General features: G+C 38.3%; 1 protein-coding gene across 1 annotated transcript in view; it reads right to left on the bottom strand.

The window, feature by feature from the left end:
• The window catches only part of MPP7 (MAGUK p55 scaffold protein 7), a 148563-nt gene that overhangs the window by 81770 nt on the left and 44437 nt on the right, over positions 1-22356 (bottom strand). The window contains exon 4 of the mRNA XM_036400341.2: positions 12272-12390. Coding sequence (XP_036256234.1) covers positions 12272-12390 — 119 coding nt within the window. The remainder of the gene's footprint in view (positions 1-12271; positions 12391-22356) is intronic.

The raw sequence follows: 22356 nt of genomic DNA, 5'->3' as shown, positions 1-22356 counted from the left end.
CAGGCTGTGATTGCTAGTAAAAGCCAACAAGAAAAGTTAGAAAGAGACAGGGAGACAATACAGATTTAATTTCCAACAGACAAAGACTGTTTACCCCCCACCATGCTCTCCACTCAGTAAACATCATGTTCTTCATAAAGAGTCACACTGTAGGTGAGCCACTGGGGCTGAAAATAGTCAGTGGCTCCAAGGTTCAAAATCTCCTACTCTGGGGAACAATGATTTCATGTTAGTGTTCTATGAAACATAGTGAAGGAGAAAGGCAGCATGACCAAAATCAGAGGGAAAACAACCTAAAATTGAAGGAGAGAGCACCAAGTACCAACTTAGCACTAACATTCTCTGAAATAAACAGTTCTGAAGTGCTGGCTAGCAAAAGGATCAACTAGGGATCGCTGGTACAGTGTGAGAACTATAGATAATGAAATTAAAATATGCAGCGGAATTCAGAAGTCAAAATGGTTTATTATTTTATTGATAATACTATTGATGGGTATGTCTCTCTGTGTGAAATCCAAGTCCAGAAAATGATGAAAAGAGTATGTTTGAATTTCCCTAATGGCATAGCCAGCAAATAAGAGAACACCCTTACCTGAAAGGACCTAGAGTCTTAAGCTGTGGCTGGGTAAAGAGCTTAGGGCCCAGGTGAGGCTATTCAGCTGGAATGAACAACTCTGCTGGTATTTGAGGAATCTACAAGCATGGGTCTGTTTAGAAATCTAGAGAGCAGAAGGGTGTGTGTTGTCAGCAGTGCCTTGATCAGCTGGAGATGAGAAACGGGACCAGGGCTGCCTGCTTTTTTTTCACATGGGTGCCTGTGCTGGCTGAAGCACTGCTCTGCCTGTGGTGGCATTTCTGGTCAATTGGCTACTGGTGCAGGTGCTCAGCAGTGGCTGTATCCATCTCTTAGTTGACCAGACTGCATCTCTGCAGCCAAGACCGAGAAGTCTTCCTGTCCTGGTATTTGCTACACTTGGCAAATCTCAAAACACCTTCGATTCCAGCACTGATGGAGTATCACTTAGTGTGCATCTAATGAAATAGTGTAACTTTGCAAATACATGAAAGCAATGTAGCAAACTAGATGAAAGCGGATCTTTCCCTATGAATTTATATGGCCATGTTAACATGGCACACAAGTATTTCATCTTCATACACTTACTGTGTTAATTTTCCTAAGACACAAGCAATTAATCCAAGCCTTATTTATTAGACAAGAAATAGTAGAAGCCTGCAGATATACATGGGAGAACACACAGAGGGAAAAACTGGTCTTAGGGAGTGGGGGAAGACAGAAAATACCTGTCCACAAGGTAAGCATGTGCAACTCTAAATGACCCACTGAGGCACCAGTGTTTTTTGAAAACAAATCTAAGACAGCTCTAACTTTAGACCACTCCATGTCACCACAGGAATAAGAAAGATTTTTTTACACCACTGATACCTCAGAGTGGTTCAGGTGGATCAAGAAAGCATGAAGCCCTTTCCTCTGTAGCAATTCTAATTGAGATGTTATGCCAGAGTGAATCTGTACATTTAGGTTTCGCTATTGTATTGAAGGTACAGTGAAATTACAGCAATTGTCTATAATTAATTACTCATCCTAGGCTTGCTGTCTAGGTTTTGCATGGCCTGGTTTTTGTTAGTGGAGGGGGCCCACAGAGGAGGCTTCTGTGAGAAGCTGCTAGAAGCTTTCACCATGTCCAGCAGAGCCAATCCCTGATGGCTCCAGAGATGGACATGCTGCTGGCCAAGGCTGGGCCAATTAGAAATGGTGGTAACACCATTTCTTAACACACTGTGTTAACATATTTAAGAAGAAATCAAAACAAAGGTTGTGGGGCAGTTTTAATTCCAGCCAGAGAAGGGCAGGAGCAAGACCATGAGAGAAGATGTGAGAACAACTGTGCAGACACCAAGGTCAGGGAACAAGGAGGGGGAGGAGGTGCTACAAGCGCTGGAGCTGCGATTCCTCTGCAGGCCATGGTGAGGACCATGGTGAAGCAGCTGTGCCCCTGCAGGCCATGGGGATCCACGTGCGATGCAGAGATCCACCTGCAGCCTGTGGAGGAGCCCATGCTGGAGCAGGTGGATGCCTGGAGGAGGCTGTGGTCCAGTGGGAGACCTGCAGAAATAGGGGCCCTTGCTCCCAGGCTGGAGCAGCCTGTCCTTGGGGGACTGCATCTCACAGAAGAGTGACCCATACTGCAGCAGTTTGTTGGGGGACTGTTGCCTGTGGGATGGATTCACATTGCAGCAATTCACAAAGAACTGCTGTTCATGAAATGGACTCACGCTGGAGAAGTTCACAGAGAACTGTCTCCCATAGGAGGGACCCCACAGTGCAGCAAGGGAACAACTCCCCTCCCTGAGCAGCAGAGAAGCCTCAGGTGATGAGGTGACCATGACCCCCACTGCCCATCTCCTTGCGCCACTGGGGTAGGAGGTAGGGCTGGGAAGGAGTGGAAGGTGTTTTTAAGGACTTCTTTTACTTCTCATTATCCGGCTCTAATTTTGTTGGTAATAAATTCACTTTGTATCTCTAAGTTGAGCCTGTTTTGTCCTTGATGGTATTGGTTGAGTGATCTCTCCTGGTCCTTATCTCAACCTGTGAACCATTTGTTAAATTTTCTCTCCTCTGTCCAACTGCAGAGAGGAGTGAATGAGTGAATGACTTTTGTGGGTGCCTGGTATCTGGCCCCAGTCAACCCATGACACTTGCACAGAAAGTAAGCCTTATTCTTTGCATGCTCTGAAATCTTATTAATTCAGCTCCTAACTGGTTATTCTCCAGTGACTGTGCACCAGGTGGAGGGTACTGGTACATTAAGCACTTGGTGCAGCTCTCAATGTAACTAATGTTTGAAGTGAACTTCACTGACACCACCACACCTGCAAGGTGAGCACTGTTTTCTACAAAGATACACAGAAACAGCTATTAGAGAAAACCACCTGCAGTTAAGAGAACACTGCTATGCCAAAGTGCCACGTGGAAGTCCAAAGGAATCGTGCACACCTACCATACTATGGACAGTGAATATGTGTGTAATGTAGCAAAGATTAGTGAACACTACAAATGAACTTCACAAGAATTAGCTGGAGAAAGGATACAACCAAGACTTCCAAAAAAAAGAAGGAAAGCTAATATAAGCAGTAACAAAACCTGCTGGTAGGAAACACTGGCAGGCATTTTTGCTGGATCTTAAAAGTACAATTTTTATTAAATCTTATTGTATCAGTTTTCATGCTTCAGAAAGATTTTATAACTATTACATCCCATCCTTCTTAACTCTTACAATGTTTTCACACTGCAGAGGTTGGTTTGGGTAGTTATGACTTTCTGCTCTTAAAAGGAAAACAGTCCAAGACAGTAACAAAATAATTGTTTTAAACACTCCCTCACATGTTCTGCCACAGAACTTCTGGTCCAAGGAAAAAGAACACTGTAGAAAAACAGTTTAAAATTACATTATCCTTGGATGTCTTGGATTTATCAGACTATTACTGAGCAGCTTATGAGACCTTTCATTAGTCTCAGTATCATAGACAAAAAATGTATCACTTTGGTTAAATAAATACTGCACAAGCTTTGTAAGACAAGAAAAATCTGGGTATGTGCATAGATTTTGGTTCTAAAAGTTCTCTTTGAACTGCTGTACCAGTTTGGTCACCAGGCTGGTACACTGCCCCCTTGGTAACAATGAAATTACAAACTATTTATCTTAGAAGGATTGATTTTCTTATTTTATGTCCAGTACATTTTGGCTGGATTTCTGCTACTCTTTGGAGGTTTCCCAGCAGAAACTTTAAATCAATTACCACTGATCCAAAAAAAAGCCTCTGTCTGGACTTTAACCTAAACCCAAGTTTTTTCACATTCCAAAGCACTGATTTATTCACAAGTTTCAAGTAATACTCAAAGACAAACACTTCACACCTCTGATTTCATAAGCTTATCTGCTTTATTTTTAATTTTAAAAGTTTGTTGGTACACCCACCTGTAGAGACTTCCGATATCAACCTAATTTCTACAGCTTTTATGAGACTAAACTGTCAACAAGACAATTTGATCCTTTTGGGATCTGAGCTTCAGTTTTTTATTATTATTTTTAATGAAGTGGGTTGATAGAGGAATTGATGACAGGAACAAGACTTTCTCATAAAAATCTAGATGAAAAGTTGCAAGTGCCTATTACTAAACACATTAGCAGCTCTGATGTAGAAACTGAAAGATCCTAGACACCAATGTCTAAATTCCTGACAAAGAAGTTAACAATAGATATTCAGTTAAATTTCTACCAAAATACACAAAATAAGAAACCACAAAAGAGAACACAGAAGAACCAATTCAACAAACTTTGAATGGAAGGACAAAATTATTATTTATGTCCACCTGGTGTCTACTTTCTAGTGAATGGCATACTAGCTACACTATAACAAATATTTTTAGCTGAACCATCACATAAGATCCATATTTCACAACTGCATTATTCCATCCTCTTGGCCCTAACTTGCATTCTTCTACAAATAAGGCTACAGCATCTAAAGCTATGCCTGAATAAATAGGAGGGGCATTTTTTCATGTAATTGAAGGCAAAAATAAGCACAGGTATATATGAGTGAACACACATGGAAAAACAACTTTGTCTTTACTTAGAGACAAAATATGGAAGGTTGGGGGATTTATTTATTATTCCAAAAGGAATCCATTTTTATTTTGCTTATTTTTGCCCATTTATTACCTGATGTACTCCATTTTTATACTACAAAAGCAGAAACAAGTCGAAGGGTTCAACACACACAGAGTGACCAGAAAATACATGAAACTTAACAAGAAAAGCAATCATTTGCTCAGTGCCTGGCTGCTACCTACCTTTTTTCCAAATGTTTTCATGGAAACAATATCAGCCTGAATAAAGTAAAGATCCTGTACTATTTTCTATAAAATCTCAATTACCTTATTTTGATTAATCTGATCACTGTTCCCATGGAAATTAAGCTTAAAGGCAGCTGACTGCCTCCAGCTAAGAGTGATCTCTTAGCTTACAGATTTCAGTTGCTGGCAATTGAGCAAGTCTCAAAAAATCACTTTGGCTTCAAAAGCAGCACTTTATGTGGCATTTCATGAAGAGTAACACCTTGCATTACATTTTTTAAATTGTAGTAATTGTGATGGAAGCAAAATGACTCATTACTTCAGTGGTAATTACTCAAAATATGAATGCAAACTGTTGTCAGTCATCAAGATGATTTCCTATAAAGCATTATTTTCCCAATAATACTCAGCTTTAGCTAAGTAGAAAGCATGTGGCAAATTTGTATTTTGGTGTATTAATTAGACCATTACCTACAAATACTTTGGATCAGATGGATACTGAAATTCTAGCATTCCTCCATATATATATTCTGTACATAAAAATCAAGCAGGAAGCTTCAAAAATTAATTAGAGCTCAACCTTACTCTCCAGAAAATGAGACAAAGAATAAGAAAAAGAATGGGAAAAAGAATGAGAAAAAGAAAATTATTTAATTTCTTCCATGCAGCTTTAAAACATCTTTGCAAATTCAGTAGCCAAAAACTGTCACATACATCCACTATACCTACTCCTAGGCAGCTCCTTAGAGCTGAAAACTGTATCGTGTCTCTGATGATCCGGATTTAAAGATGACAAATAAGTGCCACCTATTCAACTTTAGTAAATTCCTTCTCCTCTTGCCAGAAATAGCTTAAGTTTCCACACCAGCACAACAGACCACATCTGTGCACTGTTTGGACAGCCCATGTTACAAAAGTGATCACTTTACTTCTGCCATGAGGAGGCTTTGCTTGCTTTCCCTGACTGAAAGATGTAAACTATAACATATGAAGCAACCTTGCCTGATTCTTCTTTAAAGTATGAAGAACCATTAAATTTCATTGGCCATGAATTGTTACTGGCTATCAACCACCTCCTCCAGACTGACACTTCCTCCTCCTCATGTCCAGGTGCTAAATCCTTACTCACACTGCCTTTTCCTTAATTTTTCCTATCTCCAAGGCAAACAGCACTTCAGACCTCCACATGAATTTAGAGAGCTGCAGCCTATTCCCATTACTGGAGAGGTACAGCTTTGTAAAAATAAATATGGTTGAGAACTCATCAGTAAAGAACCTTAAGGACTTCAAATATCAAAAAAGCATTTTTCTGATTGAGTTGTCAGTTTCAATTATTCCACCCACTCCAAGGTGGTCCATACACCTCTCCAACTCTCCAGTGCTTTCTCCCCAAATCACAACCCTCTCACTCCGTTAGATAAATTGAGGTTAGGTAAAAAAACCCAGTCCCATTTTCTCTTCTTGTGCATTTTACAGGTTTGCAGTTCTTGTGTACTGGAGTTCCTCTGAGCTCCTTCTGAGGTGGCTGGTTTTTTCTGCCCTGGAATCAGAAACCACTCCCACCACTCCCATAACATGTGCAAATATATTAGCCACCAAAATCCCCTCGCAAACAAACCCTGCTCTCTTCCTCTTCTATATGATTAACAGGGAAAAAAAAGTCCTGAGACATGCAGAAAATAGACAAATTGAACAATAAATTTGAAGACTGTGTAAATATTAGTGCTAGAGAAAGTATATATGAAGAATAAAGTAATGGAAAAATAAGTAAGTTTTGTATGTCCAGCAAAAAGTATTTCAATGTCAGTTTCAAACCTGAAGTGCAAAAGTAGTAAACATATTCCATCATCAGCCTTACATGCAGAAAGCCACCTCTATTTCAGTATGATGACCAACCTTCATTTTTTAGCATGTCATGCTCTGGTCTTCACTACCTAATACATTCTCCTCAGCCATCATCTACTTTTCAGCCACACTCAGAGATGTCATTCCCTCCGTCTGTGGATCATCCCCACCAAAAATACAGAACAATACATTCAGAACAATCAGTCATAACCTACAACTGATACAATCAGAAGTCCATTTTCTCTACATTCTTAAGGGAAGAAGATCCAAATCTTTGGATGCCTGAGCCCAGGCAGAAGCATGCACCACTTGGATGCACAACACAGGAGGTAAATGCACGTGATCTGGGCAACACACACATGGATGTTGGCTGCAGAACTGTGGAGGCTGGTGGGCCCAACAGGGAAAGAATCCACAATACTCCTCTGGAGGGAAAATCCCTCAAGCCATAGCCTCTGGGGTAGGGGGAGAAGAAAGGCTTCTCCCAGCACGCCTGGATTCAACATGCAGATTGAATGTATCGCATTGGCCCTGGTGTTCTGTCCCGCCCCTCAAGATCCATAGATAAACCCCTGCTTTCCCTGCCTGAGGGGCTCTTTCATCCCTGGATGCCTTCAAAGAAGGAGCTCAATAAAGGCTCTCCTTGGAACCTCACAGGAAAATGCTGTCTCTCCTTCTGCATTGCCTGGATCACAGAAGAGCTGAAATCACCCTGTGTGAGCTCAAATCACGCAGTGTGAGCTGAAATCACGCAGTGTGAGCTGAAATCACGCAGTGTGAGCTGAAATCACCCAGTATGAGCTGAAATCACCCAGTATGAGCTGATATCACCCAGTGTGAGCTGAAATCACCCAGTATGAGCTGATATCACCCAGTGTGAGCTGAAATCACCCAGTATGAGCTGAAATCACCCGCTGTGAGCTGAAATCACCCGCTGTGAGCTGAAATCACCCAGTATGAGCTGATATCACCCAGTATGAGCTGATATCACCCAGTGTGAGCTGAAATCGCCCGCTGTGAGCTGAAATCCCCCAGTCTGAGCTGAAATCGCCCGCTGTGAGCTGAAATCACCCGCTGTGAGCTGAAATCACCCGCTGTGAGCTGAAATCACCCGCTGTGAGCTGAAATCACCCAGTATGAGCTGATATCACCCAGTATGAGCTGAAATCACACAGGGTGAGCTGAAATCACCCGCTGTGAGCACACCGTGCCTGTGCCCCTGAGGTGTCTTTTTCAAGAGGCTTCTTCAGAAGGGTCGCGGCACTCTGAACAACGCCCGCTGCGACACAGAACAGCTGAGATATCACACGGGAGGGAAGGCTTTCACAAATGCCAAAATAAACTGCACATCTCTTCCTACAAACAGTTCAAACCGAAGATTTAGTACGTTATCTGAATACAGTTGATTTTATCCCTAAGGATGTGTCAAATCAATTCCTTTTGCTTTGCCTTAATCAACTTAGTTTTTGTAAATACTATCTTTATTTTTCTTATTGCCAAAAGTAGAACCACAGTATACTGAAACCATTTACATTTACATATTGAAAAATCTGAGTACTCACACCGAAAAGTTCTAATGCTTCTATGCCATAATGACTGTAAAATTTGGGCTATGTAATCATGCAATTCAATTTACATGGCAAAGAAATTTCACCAGGATATATCTGATTAGTTCATTTTTGATATGTTTTTAGCAATTTACATGATCAAACTCCAGCACATAGAAAATATAGTTTCTTAGAACTTCAAGTCAAATCAAATCCAGGTGAAACTAGGAAAATTAGCACAAATTAAGGTTTTGCAGGGCCAGCTATCAAAATACTATGCAGTTACAATAAAATCAGACTTGATTCACCAAATATTCCTTACTTTTGCAGTAGTTGGGTTTTTTTTCCTTTTGAATGTGCAAACTCTTCCCTATCAAGAGAAAGTACAACACCACTTGCTGTGGCTTCTTTTTCATAATGGAAAGTACAGTACTGAGCTGGCCAAAAACAAACTGCAATTGGTTATTAAATACTTTGGTAGCTGTGCAACAGAAAAGTTTACTCAATTCTTGAGCATTACATCCACAACCAGAAATGTTTAAGGCAACAGTGCAAGTGGAAGCTTCATCCTGGAGCTAAACAGACAAACAGTAAAACGTGTCTGGTGCACCCACAGCAAGCAAACGCACATGGAAATTCTTGCCGCTCCTCTAAAAATAATCCACAGGAGTAGCTGGAGCACATCTTTATTCATTCTTTCTAAAAAATATCCAAGCTGAGCACGTGTACCATTTCAGGTATCAGCTACATCAATGCTTGTAATTACCCTGAAGGATCTTCCCCTTGTGTTTCTATCCTACAAATCTCTACAGAATTAACAGGATCTCTGCTATATAAAAAAGAATGAGATGGCTGAAGATTTTTGGTAAAATTTGAGAGTCATGTGAGAAGAAGGAAGTAACAATTTGAGGGAAGCAGAAATTTTAAACTATCCAGAACCAGTTTTCCCTTCCAAACTGTCAACAACAGTTGTGGGTTCCCTCTTCTGTATTTTACTTTGTAAACTAAAATCTCATTAACAAATTCCTTTGTGAAGAAAAGGGACAGCAAGAACAGTTGCATCAGTGTTTGCTGGTTTTACTAACTACAATAGGAATGTACTGTAGGGAACAATCCAGTATTTGCAGGGGAATGGATTGGATGATCTAATACAACTTTTCCACTTCTGACTTCTTAGAACAGCTTAGATTCATCCAAGTTCTCAAAGAAATTTCTGTCCAACAATACTGAATGAAGAGAACTCCAAGACAAGGTCTGGGGATTTTTTTTTCTTCTTCTTTTTTTCTTCTCAATATTTAAGAGAGCCAGAATAGCAAACCAAATGCTATAGTACACAACCATGAAGAAAAAGCTATAGTAATTAAATACCCATGAAACAGAATATCTGTAGAAAAAGCAGAAAGTTCATTTTATACTTAAGTCTTCCAATAATTTTGGAGCATATTATTCATTTCATAACTTAGGAAAAAAGGTCTTTTATAATATCTGAAATTATTAAGCAGTAAGGTAAGAAGATTGGTGTAGAAATTTTTATTAAGCAACATATTAAAAAATAGAGAAATATCAGTGCTAACTGGTAATATACCCATGCTCATTTTCTTCCTATTGCCACATACCAGGATCACAACATCCTTGGCCCAAGACAAGTGCACATTTTTTCCTTTCTTTTTTTTTTATTACAAAATATGTGTCATCATTCTCTGTCTGCAGAATTAAAAACATTTGTCTTTGCAAGTACAGTTGACTTTAAGAAGTTACTGCTAGGAAAAACAGTCTTTCAAATAAGACACCAGAACTTAGAAAAAGATTTTGCACTCCTGAAGCCTTGTAACAGGGAAAAACTATGACAGATGGGGCTCATTCTTCTGCTCTTACAGCTCTCTTCCAAAAAGGCTAGGGACTGTCTTCTCTGAAACTTGAGAGGATACTGAACAATCCTTCTAGAAATGCATTAAAGGTCAAACCAATACCATGAGTTTCACATACAGTTAAGCCCATCTTGAGGCAAGTATACGAAGTAGATAACATTTAGAAAGCTTTTCATACCCTACTTTATATACCAGACCTTCACAGAAATCAAATGTGAGGTTTGATAGCCGGTGACATGCACTGGGTCAGACCAAATGCTCTTCATAGTCTTAATTGCTGCAATTAAAAAACTTTGTGTCTCAAATGAAGTTAATATACTGTCTTAAAGAGCAACTAGTGAACACTAAAGATGGAGTTTCGAGATTTCAAGAATTATATCTACTTTAAGATAGTGTGAGGCTTAAAAGGACAATAAAAAAGCATCAACAGGGTCAAAGTTACATGTATGTCTAGTATTTGGACCTAGAGAGCACAAGATAAATAATGAAGATGGTTGGAATATTTCAGTGCCTTCTTGTAATTGCAATATAGTGACCATTCACTGATTCCCTCTCCCATCTTTCTTTTCTGTTACAGTCAGAAAGTCCAATCCACCCTTCAATACTAAACAACATGGTAACCAGGGCATGCAACCAGGAGAGCTGCTAGGAAAGCCAACTGCTCCAAACTGAGAGCATACTCCAAGTGAGTAAACCAGTGAACTGCTGTCTTCTTTTAGAATGAGGGGCAAAAGGAGTAAGTGAAAGGAGTTTGAAAACGTTTAGGTTTTGCCTCGATAAAAAATTAGAGCAAATGTTGAAGTGTCAATGTTTCACAGATCCACACTCATTTTCTAGCCAGCCTTCTTTAATTCCCAAACCAAAAAGAAAACTAATTTAGCAGCTGACATAACATTTTGCTTAGATGCACACCACTGTCATCTTACATCAGAAAGATGACAGGTATTCCTCTTACAGTGATCTTCTGAGCTACCTGCACAGATAGCTGCAGCAAAGCCACAAGGAGTCTGGGAGTCATGGCACTTCAGAAATGTTGATTAAATTCTTCAGGCAAGCAAATATTGCCAAGCACTGTTCCACTGTTTGTTGCTTTTGTGTATCAAATGCCAGAGAGCATTTAGTTTTACTTTTATATGTAAATTCTCAGATATTTTGAGGAGTATCACGAAGCACTTGATCAAGTATCAACATTACTACATCTTTTTCCAGAATAAAATAGCTGAAAAAATGGGAAAATGTGATTCTTTCAAACCTACTTAGAAATAATCCCAGTTTTAAGCTTCCTCTAGATCAGTAATTGACACGGGCAACAAATTCTGCACAGGTCTGTTTATATTCATGGCATGGGTTACTACCATCTACTGACTCATTTCAGACCTCAGAATTTCCTTCCAGCTTGAATTAGCTCTGTACTGGGGACTGAGGACATACTTACCATTTTGTAGGAGTGGAATATTTTTAACCAGCTGATTGGTCCCACTTTTCAGCTCCACACAATTTTAAGATTATTGGGATAGCTCTGTGTACTCCCACGGCATGCTTTGATTTCTTGGTGCTGATCATTTTTGTAGCGTAATATTTTACTCAAGTATTCATCCAACTTATTTTAAGCTGTACTTTAGTCCAGCATATTTATGAGCAAAACACAATATTAAATGGAGGCAAGCCAATAAAAGAAACAGCTTACTAGAATTTCAGTTGACTTTGTTAAAGGAAATTATTTTAAATTAATGTGGCTACTGAACTCTTGCCATACTTGACCTCAGAAAATATATTCCTTCTAATTTTTCTGTGAATGTTTATTTATTTAAGCTAAACTCCAGATCTTGAATGTTGACCATAAAGAAGTGTCAGATTTCCTGCTACTATTTTGTACTACTTTTTTCTAAACAAGGGCAAACAACACATGTTTGTTGCATTAGCATTACACTGCCAAAACATCACTCTTAAATGAAATCATCTATGTATTTTTGGTAAAATCTTATTTAACAACTTCCACCCCGCCAGAAACAGAGTTAAAACAAGGCTGTTTTGTTTTCACTGAGCAACAGTTTGGTCACCGGTTTACTAGATGGCGCTCAAAACATTTTTCCATATGCTCTTCTCAAAGAGAATCTGACTTAAATGTGATTTACCTTCACCAGTGAATGAAGGCTTTTTTCACCAAACATATCCCAGAGGAAGGTCAGGTCTTCCTGGCTGTCCACATGTGGCTGCAGCTGGGCTGGCAATGCAGCCAGCAGCTCGTACAGACCTATAAAATGAAAATAAAACACAAAGTGTGATCTAGGGTGATCTCATTAATTTCACTTAACAGTTCTGTGTAATTGGCTGCCTGGAGCATGTCATTTTAACTAAAGAGGGAGTCTGGAGTATCCAGCACAACATTAACATGTAGAACCAAAAGGAACATTTAGAAAAAATTACTAAGAAACAAGTATTAGCAGGGTACTTTTCTACCTTGTCACAGTTGTCAAGCTTCTACATCCATATATATTTACACAAGGTTATGCAGAAAATTCATAAAGGTTTTGAGAAAAGGACAAACCCAGAAAAAAGCATACATTCCTTTGCTTAATCGTTATTCCATTTCCCTTGATGTTAGCCAAAGAGTGAAATGAGTCATGCATAGGAAAAACTTCCTTAAAAGAACAGAAACTGGATAGGGTGGTCCATTAAAAAAAGGTTCATGGTTTCTCTAAATATTTCTCGCTAATACATTGCTTAATATTTTTTTCAATCCTGTGTTCAGCAAGGATCCACAGCAATACAAAAGCACCTTCTCTGTTTTGCAGGATTACATTTTTAAAAACAAAACCAACACAGTTTTCCCAGACACACATGAACACAGAAATATTTCAGTAACATTTTTAATTTGCAGGTATTTGAGATTCTCTCTAGGGCTGAAGCAATTGCTGTTCTCAGTTATTTGTGGCACACCTCAGCAGCGCTCTCGGAGGGGCAGACAGTAGCACACTGTTCCACAGTAGCGTACAGCATAAAATATCCATCGTGCACACAGACCATCAAAGTGCTGTCCAAGAAATGCAGCAACAGTGTTTGCAGCAGTCCTCTGTAGGGAGGTAACCTGGCATGAGTTGATATCAATTCATAGCACATGTTTAATTTTCCACTGGGATTACTTGGGGTAAAAAGGACAAAATGCCTTTTTCTCCTGTCTGCTGTCTACAAAAACACCAACAGTCTCCTGGGATCCAAGATACACGGTCCTGTTATTATTTTTAGTCTGAGTAAGTGCTGCTGTTCATCACAAGAACAGATTTACAACATATTCTACTGGTAAAAGAACATTGTTGTAAATTACAGGTTACCTATTGTTATTATGTTTATTATCTCCTTGAAAGTTATGATTTAGAATATTCAGAATATTTATTAGTAAACATAATTTCACAGCCTTTTCAGGCAGTACATATCCCTTTCAACATTGCATACAGCACCTTTGGGTTCTGATGATTTATATTTTCATATTTTTACTGCCCCTCGGTAAAATATTTTGGGGAAAAAAAACTTCTTTCCAGATACATTCTTTTTGTGCTCCAAGCATTTTTCGGAGGTTGACATTAATTTCTCTTACAATCCTGCTTTTATTTAAATCTGTTCTTGTTTCTGCTTCAGAAATACTGCAAAAAGAAGATACAACTCAAACCACTACAATTTTGCAGAAAGAAAAAAATACCATCAAGCTTTGCCTAGCAAGATACAATCATTGATTGAGGTGACAGCCAGAGAAAAGAGGTCTCAGTGGGACTTGTGACTCCAACTTCCCAGATTATCAGAACTTCAGAACTTAACAAAAATGGTTTTATCACACAATTTATGAAAACAGTTTCATTTAAAAAATGAAAACATTCCTTTTTTTTTTTAGAATATTTTAAAAATTCTTTACACTTGGCCACTTATACTACTGTAAATATATTTACCTCAAAATAACCTGAAGGCTGTCAGAAAATGGAATAGAAATTTTCAGTGTAAGCTTGCACTGTGGCATAACTGCTTGGGGACAATTCCTGTGTGTCATTCAGAAGAAAGAAAACAGAAACTTCAGACACTTCCCTCAAATAAAGGCATGTAACAGAGTAAGCTTTCTTTTCCTTGATCCATCAGATCTGCTTAAATTCCACATGTAATCAACTATAAAAACTATTCTCTCCTTGTAACTTGCTCCTCAACACTTTGATAATCAAATCCCTAGTGAAAAATAAAATGAAAGTTTGTATTTCCTGATGGATTAACTATTAGTGACACAGGGGAAGACTGAATCAGCCCATAATGAGAATTTGGTTTTACACACAAAACTCCCAGAGAAAAACCCCACCTGCCAGCACTCCAGGAGTGCCAAACCCTGCAGGTCCTTACACATATGAAGGTTTCACATCCAGCTCAAAAGTTTCTGTGAGCTTTACTTATTTGTATAGCCCTGAGTTGCTTCTTCCAGGGAAATGGGTGTCCATGTTCCTAGTGCACCACTCCAGCTTCAACAGCAATGCACCCATCTGTGCAACTCCCCTGGGGAAGTGGAGACAATTAGACAGGTGCTGACTGATTTTATCCATATCATGGCCATGCTTCTAGTTCTTCCCTGCTTTGGCTCTAGAGTCCAGTGTTTATAGCCTTCAGCCAGAAGGAAATGAGAATCCATCCCTTCTCCACTGCAATGGAAACTGAGGCTGTGCCATGCAGCGTGCTGGAGAACACCTCACTCTTGCTCTTCACACTCCTCCCCAAACTCAACACTGGGTAGCCAGGAATTAAAAAAACAACTCCATTAAGGAGCCACGTAAAAATCAGGCAGAAGGAGGATTTAATGTATTAAACTGGGGAGAACAGAAGACAAGATCTAGAACATATCTAAAATTAAATTTGTGTGATTACAGATCACCTGACTCAGATCCAGAAGGTAGTGGCAGAAGAAGGTGGCAGCACCTCTAAAGGCGTAAGCCTTTACCTTTCCTCTAGTTTCTTCTTGTTCCATCTGTAGTGAACGGTACCACAGAATCAAAAATTTTCAGATGGGCATTCTGATTTTTATCTATTAAGAAATAAAGTAGGTGGATCTTCTACACACACCTCCAAGTAAAACATGATTTTTACTTGTGTCTAAATTACATGAGATGTATTGATGTTAATCATTCCACTGTGAAGAAACAGTGAAAATTGTGGCTGGCATGTGACTTTACCAGCAGATGGCATATTAAAGGAAGTGTGTTTGTGATATGGACAGAGACACAATAATTTGTCAAGTTAGTGTAAACTGGTAATGAATTGACACCACTATATTGGCCTAATTTTACTTACCAAATCTGAACAATTAATACATCCATCTTTCTTACACATGAAGGGCAGTAGCTCAAATTCCTGCAGCCCTATAAGATCTCACTCTACAGGGATGCGGCCATGCAGCAGTAGATGTAATCTGAATTTCATAGTAGAGTGCTTCAGATAAACTTCAAACCTCCTGCAAAACTTCTAAGTAGTATCTCAGGTCATTCTAGAAGGCAGAGCCAAAGGCCATGGGAAAAAAGTGCAAGTTTAACAATGGTTTAAGTAATGCCAGGCTGTTAAACCAGATTTTTTTTAATTGTTCCAGTAGCAATTATGTGGTGTGAAGGCATGCCACACTGAACACTTTTGAATACTTCTAAAACTAAAAATTAACTTTCCAAAAGGTCATAGTGATACTCCCTAAAATACAGGTTGTTTGGCAAATTAAAAATGCATATTCATTGTATCAGACCAGAGTGAGATGTATCAGCACCTCCAAGCTACCACTGCCTGCCAGGCCTTGATTTTGCTTTTGGTCTCAATTTTGATGTTTCCTACCTTCTTGAGTCATATGGCATGTCTCGACCTCACACTTTTTTTGAAAGGTCCCACAATGTAAATGAACACAACCACGAGCTTTTAAAAAAAAGTATCTAGAAGTTGTTTAACAAGAAAAATAAAAGCCAAGAAAAAATTCCTGTTGTTTTTAAAGCCTGATGTTGGCACCACTGTGAGGAGTGTCTTGCAAAAAAAAATTTTTTGCTTTTATTATACACTGTTGCTACTCTACTTAGGTTCTTGATTTTTTTAAAATCTGGTTTGCCTAAGTTTAACCAGCATTTATATTCAAAAGGAATCCTGCGCCCATTGGAATTTACTAGTATCAAAACACTTCAGGTGTCAAAAATCAGTAAAGTAAACATGACTTACACAAGAAAAACTAATTTATTTTGATTTTTAAAAGTAGATAATTTATTCCCAGAAGACCTGAGCATAGATTAAAAAAAACTAACAATGTGATTAAACATAGAGATGTAAGACAATTATGCAATTTTAAGAGGGGAAGTAAGTCTGGTCATTCCTACAGCTCAGGGGGGAAGAACCCCAAGACCCATCACAATGTAATCACACCTAAAAGGATAAAAGATAATTTTCAACTGTGTTCTTTCAACACACTTAAGCAGTTACTGTCTTCAGAGCATCTTCACCTTTTTCTAAATTTAATTAATACAATTTAGTTTTATTTCATCTGAAGACCAAAATGTAGAGTAATGCTAATTCCAATTTAAAAATGTGTACAGTAGATTTGCACCTGCAATCAGATTTAAGAGTAAGAAGCAATGGAAACCCTTTAAATCAGAAACAACAGGACATAAAAAGACTTTTCCAGTTTTAGAAAATTGCTTCCTTTGTCGTGTTATATTCTACAGAAGACTGCTTGTTCCTAGGAGGAGAATAAATGGCTAAGCAATTGATTAAACTGTTCCCGTACTGAACCACTCACATTGCAGATTCCAGATGCTCTACATTCTTGACATCAGAATGGAAAAATTTACTGTTAGTCTAGAGAAATTTAATATCACCATTCTTGTCATATCCTTCATAGCTTCATTATTAGGACAAGTCTGTGGAAGCTATAAACTAGTGCTAAGTGATAAAAAATATGGTCTCTGCGTTCCATCACTTTCTTACAAGAAAACACCAACTTTGTTTTGGTAAGCGTAAGGAAAGAAATGGAAATATGGATCTGCCTTTGCTTTCATATGCTAATTAATTTCCTGAATTAGCATTCTGAACAATGATGCCAGGCTTCAAATCTAGAATTTTTACAGCAACTGAGGGATAATAAACACTAAAGAACATATATCTAAAGGCCCAGAACAACACTGTAAAAATTTATTGTATTAATAAAATGGGACAAACCAACCTTTAAATTTTCCACTTTGTCAAAGGTAAAATAATCAGCACCATTTGCTGCCATTTATAACAAGCTAACATTTTTTCACATTTGAACTGCACTTTACAGTTCTACGAAGGCTCAGACATTTGCCTTACACACAAACAAGCATCACTGCAGTAGAAGCACTTATTCTGACATCCTTGCTGCAGAATAACAAAATCAGTCACTAACACCACATATTGAAAATTATTTCATTCTGAAATCTGAGATTAGAATTTACACACAGGTTCAAATAAAAACATATGCAGTATGTCTGCATATTAGGATGGACATACTGCACTGTCCTATCAGCCTCCAGCTGTAAAAAGACCACTATGTGCTCAAATTTATGTGCTACAAATAATTCTTTTTTTATGTTCTCTTAAGTAATTCCACTGAATATATGGGCTTGCTGACACTACAAAAAGTTAAAGACTAACAATTTTTCTGTGCAGAGCCAGATGGATTAACTCATTCCAGTAAGCACCTTTTAAAATTTTGCGGTTTAGTGTTTCTACAAAAAAAAATTAATTTTCAAAATACAAAACATCAAGTAACTACATCATGCACTTGCATAACTACAACATGCAACCGATCTGCATCTTGGGAAAAATATCTGTTTTGATTTATTTGCTAATTCACAAAAAAAAAGGTAAAATGCTGAAATCCTTACAGATGGCAGAGCAATAGAAATACCAATGTTATATATTTTTTCTATGAAAAAAAAATTTGCTCTAAGTGTCCTCAAAGAATAAGACTGCATAATCATAAGGGCAATAGTATTTTAACTTAAAAGTCATACCTGATTTTTATTCCTCAATGCTACAGTAAATTTGTTAGCCCACCTTAAAACAATGTTATGACAGAAAATGTTGAACGAGTAATTATTAGAACCCATCACTTTAAAAAATATTATTTCCTTCATAATGGAAAAGTCTTTAGTTTTGGAACTTGGCTCCAGAGCTAAGAATATGCAGTTGTTTGAAACAGTTATTGGTCTTTTAGGATTTGTCTCAACATGTGTATTTCAGATTTAACATACCACATACCGTTAACATTCTGATGTGAGTTAAAGAGCTGATCTCTATCTGCATCCATACAGGGCAAGACTTGCTGCAAAGCTCCTGCTTGCATGGCTCATCAAAGCTGTTTCAAAATCAAACCCCCTCAAAAATGTAGCTACTAGACACTGTGTCAACATGGTTATTTTCAAAGTTCATAAAATGTACTTTGGTGAGTATTCAAAAGCCCACCTTTTATCTACAAGAATAACATATACATAAAACTGATTTAAAGTGACCCATCAAGGACAAATTAACAAGCAGCTTGTGGAAAACTCATACAATTTTCTTTTTCTTTTTTTTTTTTTTTTTAAATCCTGTCTCCTCCAGTGAAGCCTGCTATGGCACCTTGAATAACCTTGACTAATTGACTGGTCCTTTCCATAGACATCAGCTTGGCAACTCTTTGGTATTTCTATCTTGATCTCCATCAGCCCTAGAGGAGGCAATAGCAAGCACTTGGCAGGCAGTCAGGAAAGAACTCATTCCAGCACTAGGAAGGCACTGGGCACACTGGCCATATTTTAACCCTTTAGTCACAGTTTACAAGGTTATAAGATACTTGGCACTGGGGAGGGGCAGCAAGGACTACTAAACATAGCATTTTACGTCTGCAAAAGGAAGACAGAATATCTCATTAAGAGCTTGAATAAAGATTTCTAGCAATAGAAATCAACATTATTTTCAAATCAGCTGGGTCTAAGAATAATGGAAGCAGTATTGGATTACCACGTATCTCAACCTCTCATGGTCAAGACCCATGCTAATCATGTACTCATAGAGGATATATCTGTCATGAGAGTACAAGAAAAAGTCCTACAATCCTAGGCAATACTGATGCCTGAAATCAAGTCAGTACATTATTTCAGTGTTATGATTCACTGTAGGATCTAGTTTAAGAATTAACACTCAAAACAAGTTATGCCATTACACAGTCACATATATGCAGCCACATACGCTTGATTTAAAAGTTTATAGAAGAATATAGGACTATGCACAAATTTAAAAGAGTCAAGTATATTGACTGAGTGAGAAAGCTGGGGCTGTTCAGTGTGGAATAGTGTGCATAGAGACCTCCAACAAACTTCCAGTATCTGAGTGGGGCCTACAAGGAAGGCTGAGAGGAACTCTTTGTCAGGAACTGTACTGACAGGACAAGCAGTAATGGCTCAAACTGAAAAGAGGGGAAAATTAGGTTAGTATGTGGAAGAAATTCTTTGTGGTGAGATTGGTGAGGCACTGGAACAGGCTGTTTCCAGAAGCTGGGGTTGTCTCGTCCCTCGCAGCGTTCAAGGTGACGTTGGATGGGGCTCTGAGCAACCTGGCCTAGTAAAAGATGTCCCTGCTCACAGCAGGGGGTTTGAAGTTAGATGAACTTTAAGGTCCCTTTCAGCCCAAACCATTCCACGATCCTACACCACCACCTCCTTTTGAAAGTAAGTTTAGGAAAGTAAACTCTTTGAAATAATTAAATTATTTCATCGTTTATCTGTAAAACTATTATATTGCTTTGAGGTGTTCTTTGCGTGTGTTGGGTTTTTTTCCTAAACCAATGTGTTATTAAGGAAAAAAAAAATCAATTTTGAACCCCTATTTCTCAATATATATTTCTCAACAGGCAACTAACAGCTAGCAGGGAAGCTTCTCATTACCTCTTAGAAGTAATAAACAGTAATAATACCTCTTAGAAGTAATAAACAGTAATAAACTGTCCTCTGATTAATAGGTTTAATTCTTCTAAATTAGGCAGGATTTGATGTGATATTGGGCTGAGAAGCCACAGACCCTTCCATGAGATGCACACAGTATGCAGGCTCTGCTGGCTAACCTGGATGCTGGCACAGCTACACTTGAGGGGAACAGCGTGGCAAGTGTGCTCTCAGCAAAGGACACCTGGCCTCAGCAGAACTGACAACCACTTGTGTGCTACAGCTTTCAGTCCAACAAACAGAACCACATAGAACAGAGCCTCTGCTTAGAAACAATACTGTACCTTCAAATTTGCTACAAAAACTACACGCTGCTCACCAAACAAAAAAAAAATTGTTTCAGCTGCCAGACTATTTGAATTTAAGTGTGTCCAAAAACTGTAACAGTTTTAAAGAGTTTACCATCAGTAAATATACTTACACTTATTTTCTGATTCCACACTACTGAATCGGTCTAGCAATATTAACACAAAACAGAACAGTTTAGAGAAATTTCATTTCACTTTAAACGAATTTTCCAAGTCATCGTAAATATGTTGATACCAAAATAAATACCCTTTCCAACACCAGCAAGTTGTATTTTTAAAAATTAAATCAGATTGCAATTAAAGCTAGCCATACATCTCATACTTTCCCAAATCTTCCAAATTAATATTATCCTAAAAGCCATTTAATGCCTCTGGCAGATGGAGATGGGGAGAAATCAAGAATGCAAGGATAAAATATTGGCTCTGTTTATTAATTCAGTGTAAATTTTGCCTCAGCTGTCATACCCATTTTCACGAATATCTGGCCATACCTATGCATCTCAACGTGCTGAGGAATTAAAGCAGCTTTGCAATTGTGATGCAGCCAAAGCATTTACACACCACACTTGCTGCAGCACCCCTAGACCTAAAGCTGTAACCAAAGGTGTAAAGCAGGCAAGTGAAGGCTTTCCCTCTGCTCTGTTTCCACCACAGGATGCCAGTGGGGAAGTAAAGGCAGTCTGGAGCAGGAACCAATGACCCTGCAAGCCTTTGCCCTGGCAGCCTCCAACAGAACAATTCCCAGAAAACTTTCCTTCAAGCCTCTCCTAAATCCCCTTTCTCTTCATCTCATAACAATGAGATGGACAGATCTTTGGCCACCATTTTATGTTGCTGCATTCTTTAAATAGGCTGTAAAAATAGAACCCGCTGATTTCTATCTTCTTCCAAATCCTGAAAACTGGGTTAAAAGGCTAAAATTAAAATTTTAGCACTTCAGATTAATTTGTCCTTCTTCCACTACTGATGTTTCTGGTGCCCCCCTTTCAGCTTAGCCAACTACTCAGCTTTTTCTTCACATTATTACTTTTTTTTCCACCTTTTTATTTTTATCCTTTTTATTATCAAATCCTCTTAGAAAACATCATGTTGAAACTGCCAAGCTGATCAAAATGCATTAATATAATAGTAAATAAACAGAAGACATCTATATGAAAATAATAAAAGCAAGATAGCTTCTTGTTCAGGTGCCTAAAAAAATCATCTTTGAACTGCACATTGCTTACAGTGGTCTCTGACCACTGGGAAGTCAATCCATATGAACCATCCTAGCAAAATATTTTTACCAGCATTCAGCATATCCACATCAACAGCATGCAGCTTCAGAGGTCGAGATTAATTCGAAAGAATCACAGAATACACTACTATAAATGCATTTTGGAAAAATACCTAACATTTAGAACAGATTTCACGTATCTATTTAATATTATTACAAAAAAGAGATGAAAACATGAAAACCAGGAATATTTAAAGGTCATATGAACTTAAAATTTGGTTAGTAACAAATGTGGGTTTTTTTAAATTAAAAACCTAATATGTATTCGGTTTTGCAGCCTTGTAATACTTAGAAAACTTCACTACCTGGCACAGTGCTCGCTCCTTTATGTGCTCAAGGAGAACATAAGCCCTTGCACATTTTCTTTCTATAATTTACAATATTCAAATCCAAGAACTGCTTCTGACTTGCATTTTTCATTGTATATAAACAATCTCACACAGCGTTACTTGGTGCCTAAGCTTGGCCCATAAATGTGATTTTCCTGCTGACAACACATGAAACAAAAACATGAAGTCTGCTTTGCACATTCATGCACTGCTTTTTGAGAACAAACAGAAAAGCATTTTTAAGCTTGTCAGTTAAGCAAGCTCGATACAGCGTTGGGAGGAAAGAAATCTGCAACAAGTTTACGATGTTTTTCA

Source organism: Molothrus ater, chromosome 1, assembly GCF_012460135.2.
Source record: "Molothrus ater isolate BHLD 08-10-18 breed brown headed cowbird chromosome 1, BPBGC_Mater_1.1, whole genome shotgun sequence".
Lineage (NCBI taxonomy): Eukaryota > Metazoa > Chordata > Aves > Passeriformes > Icteridae > Molothrus > Molothrus ater.
This window is presented reverse-complemented; position numbering and strand designations above follow the sequence as displayed.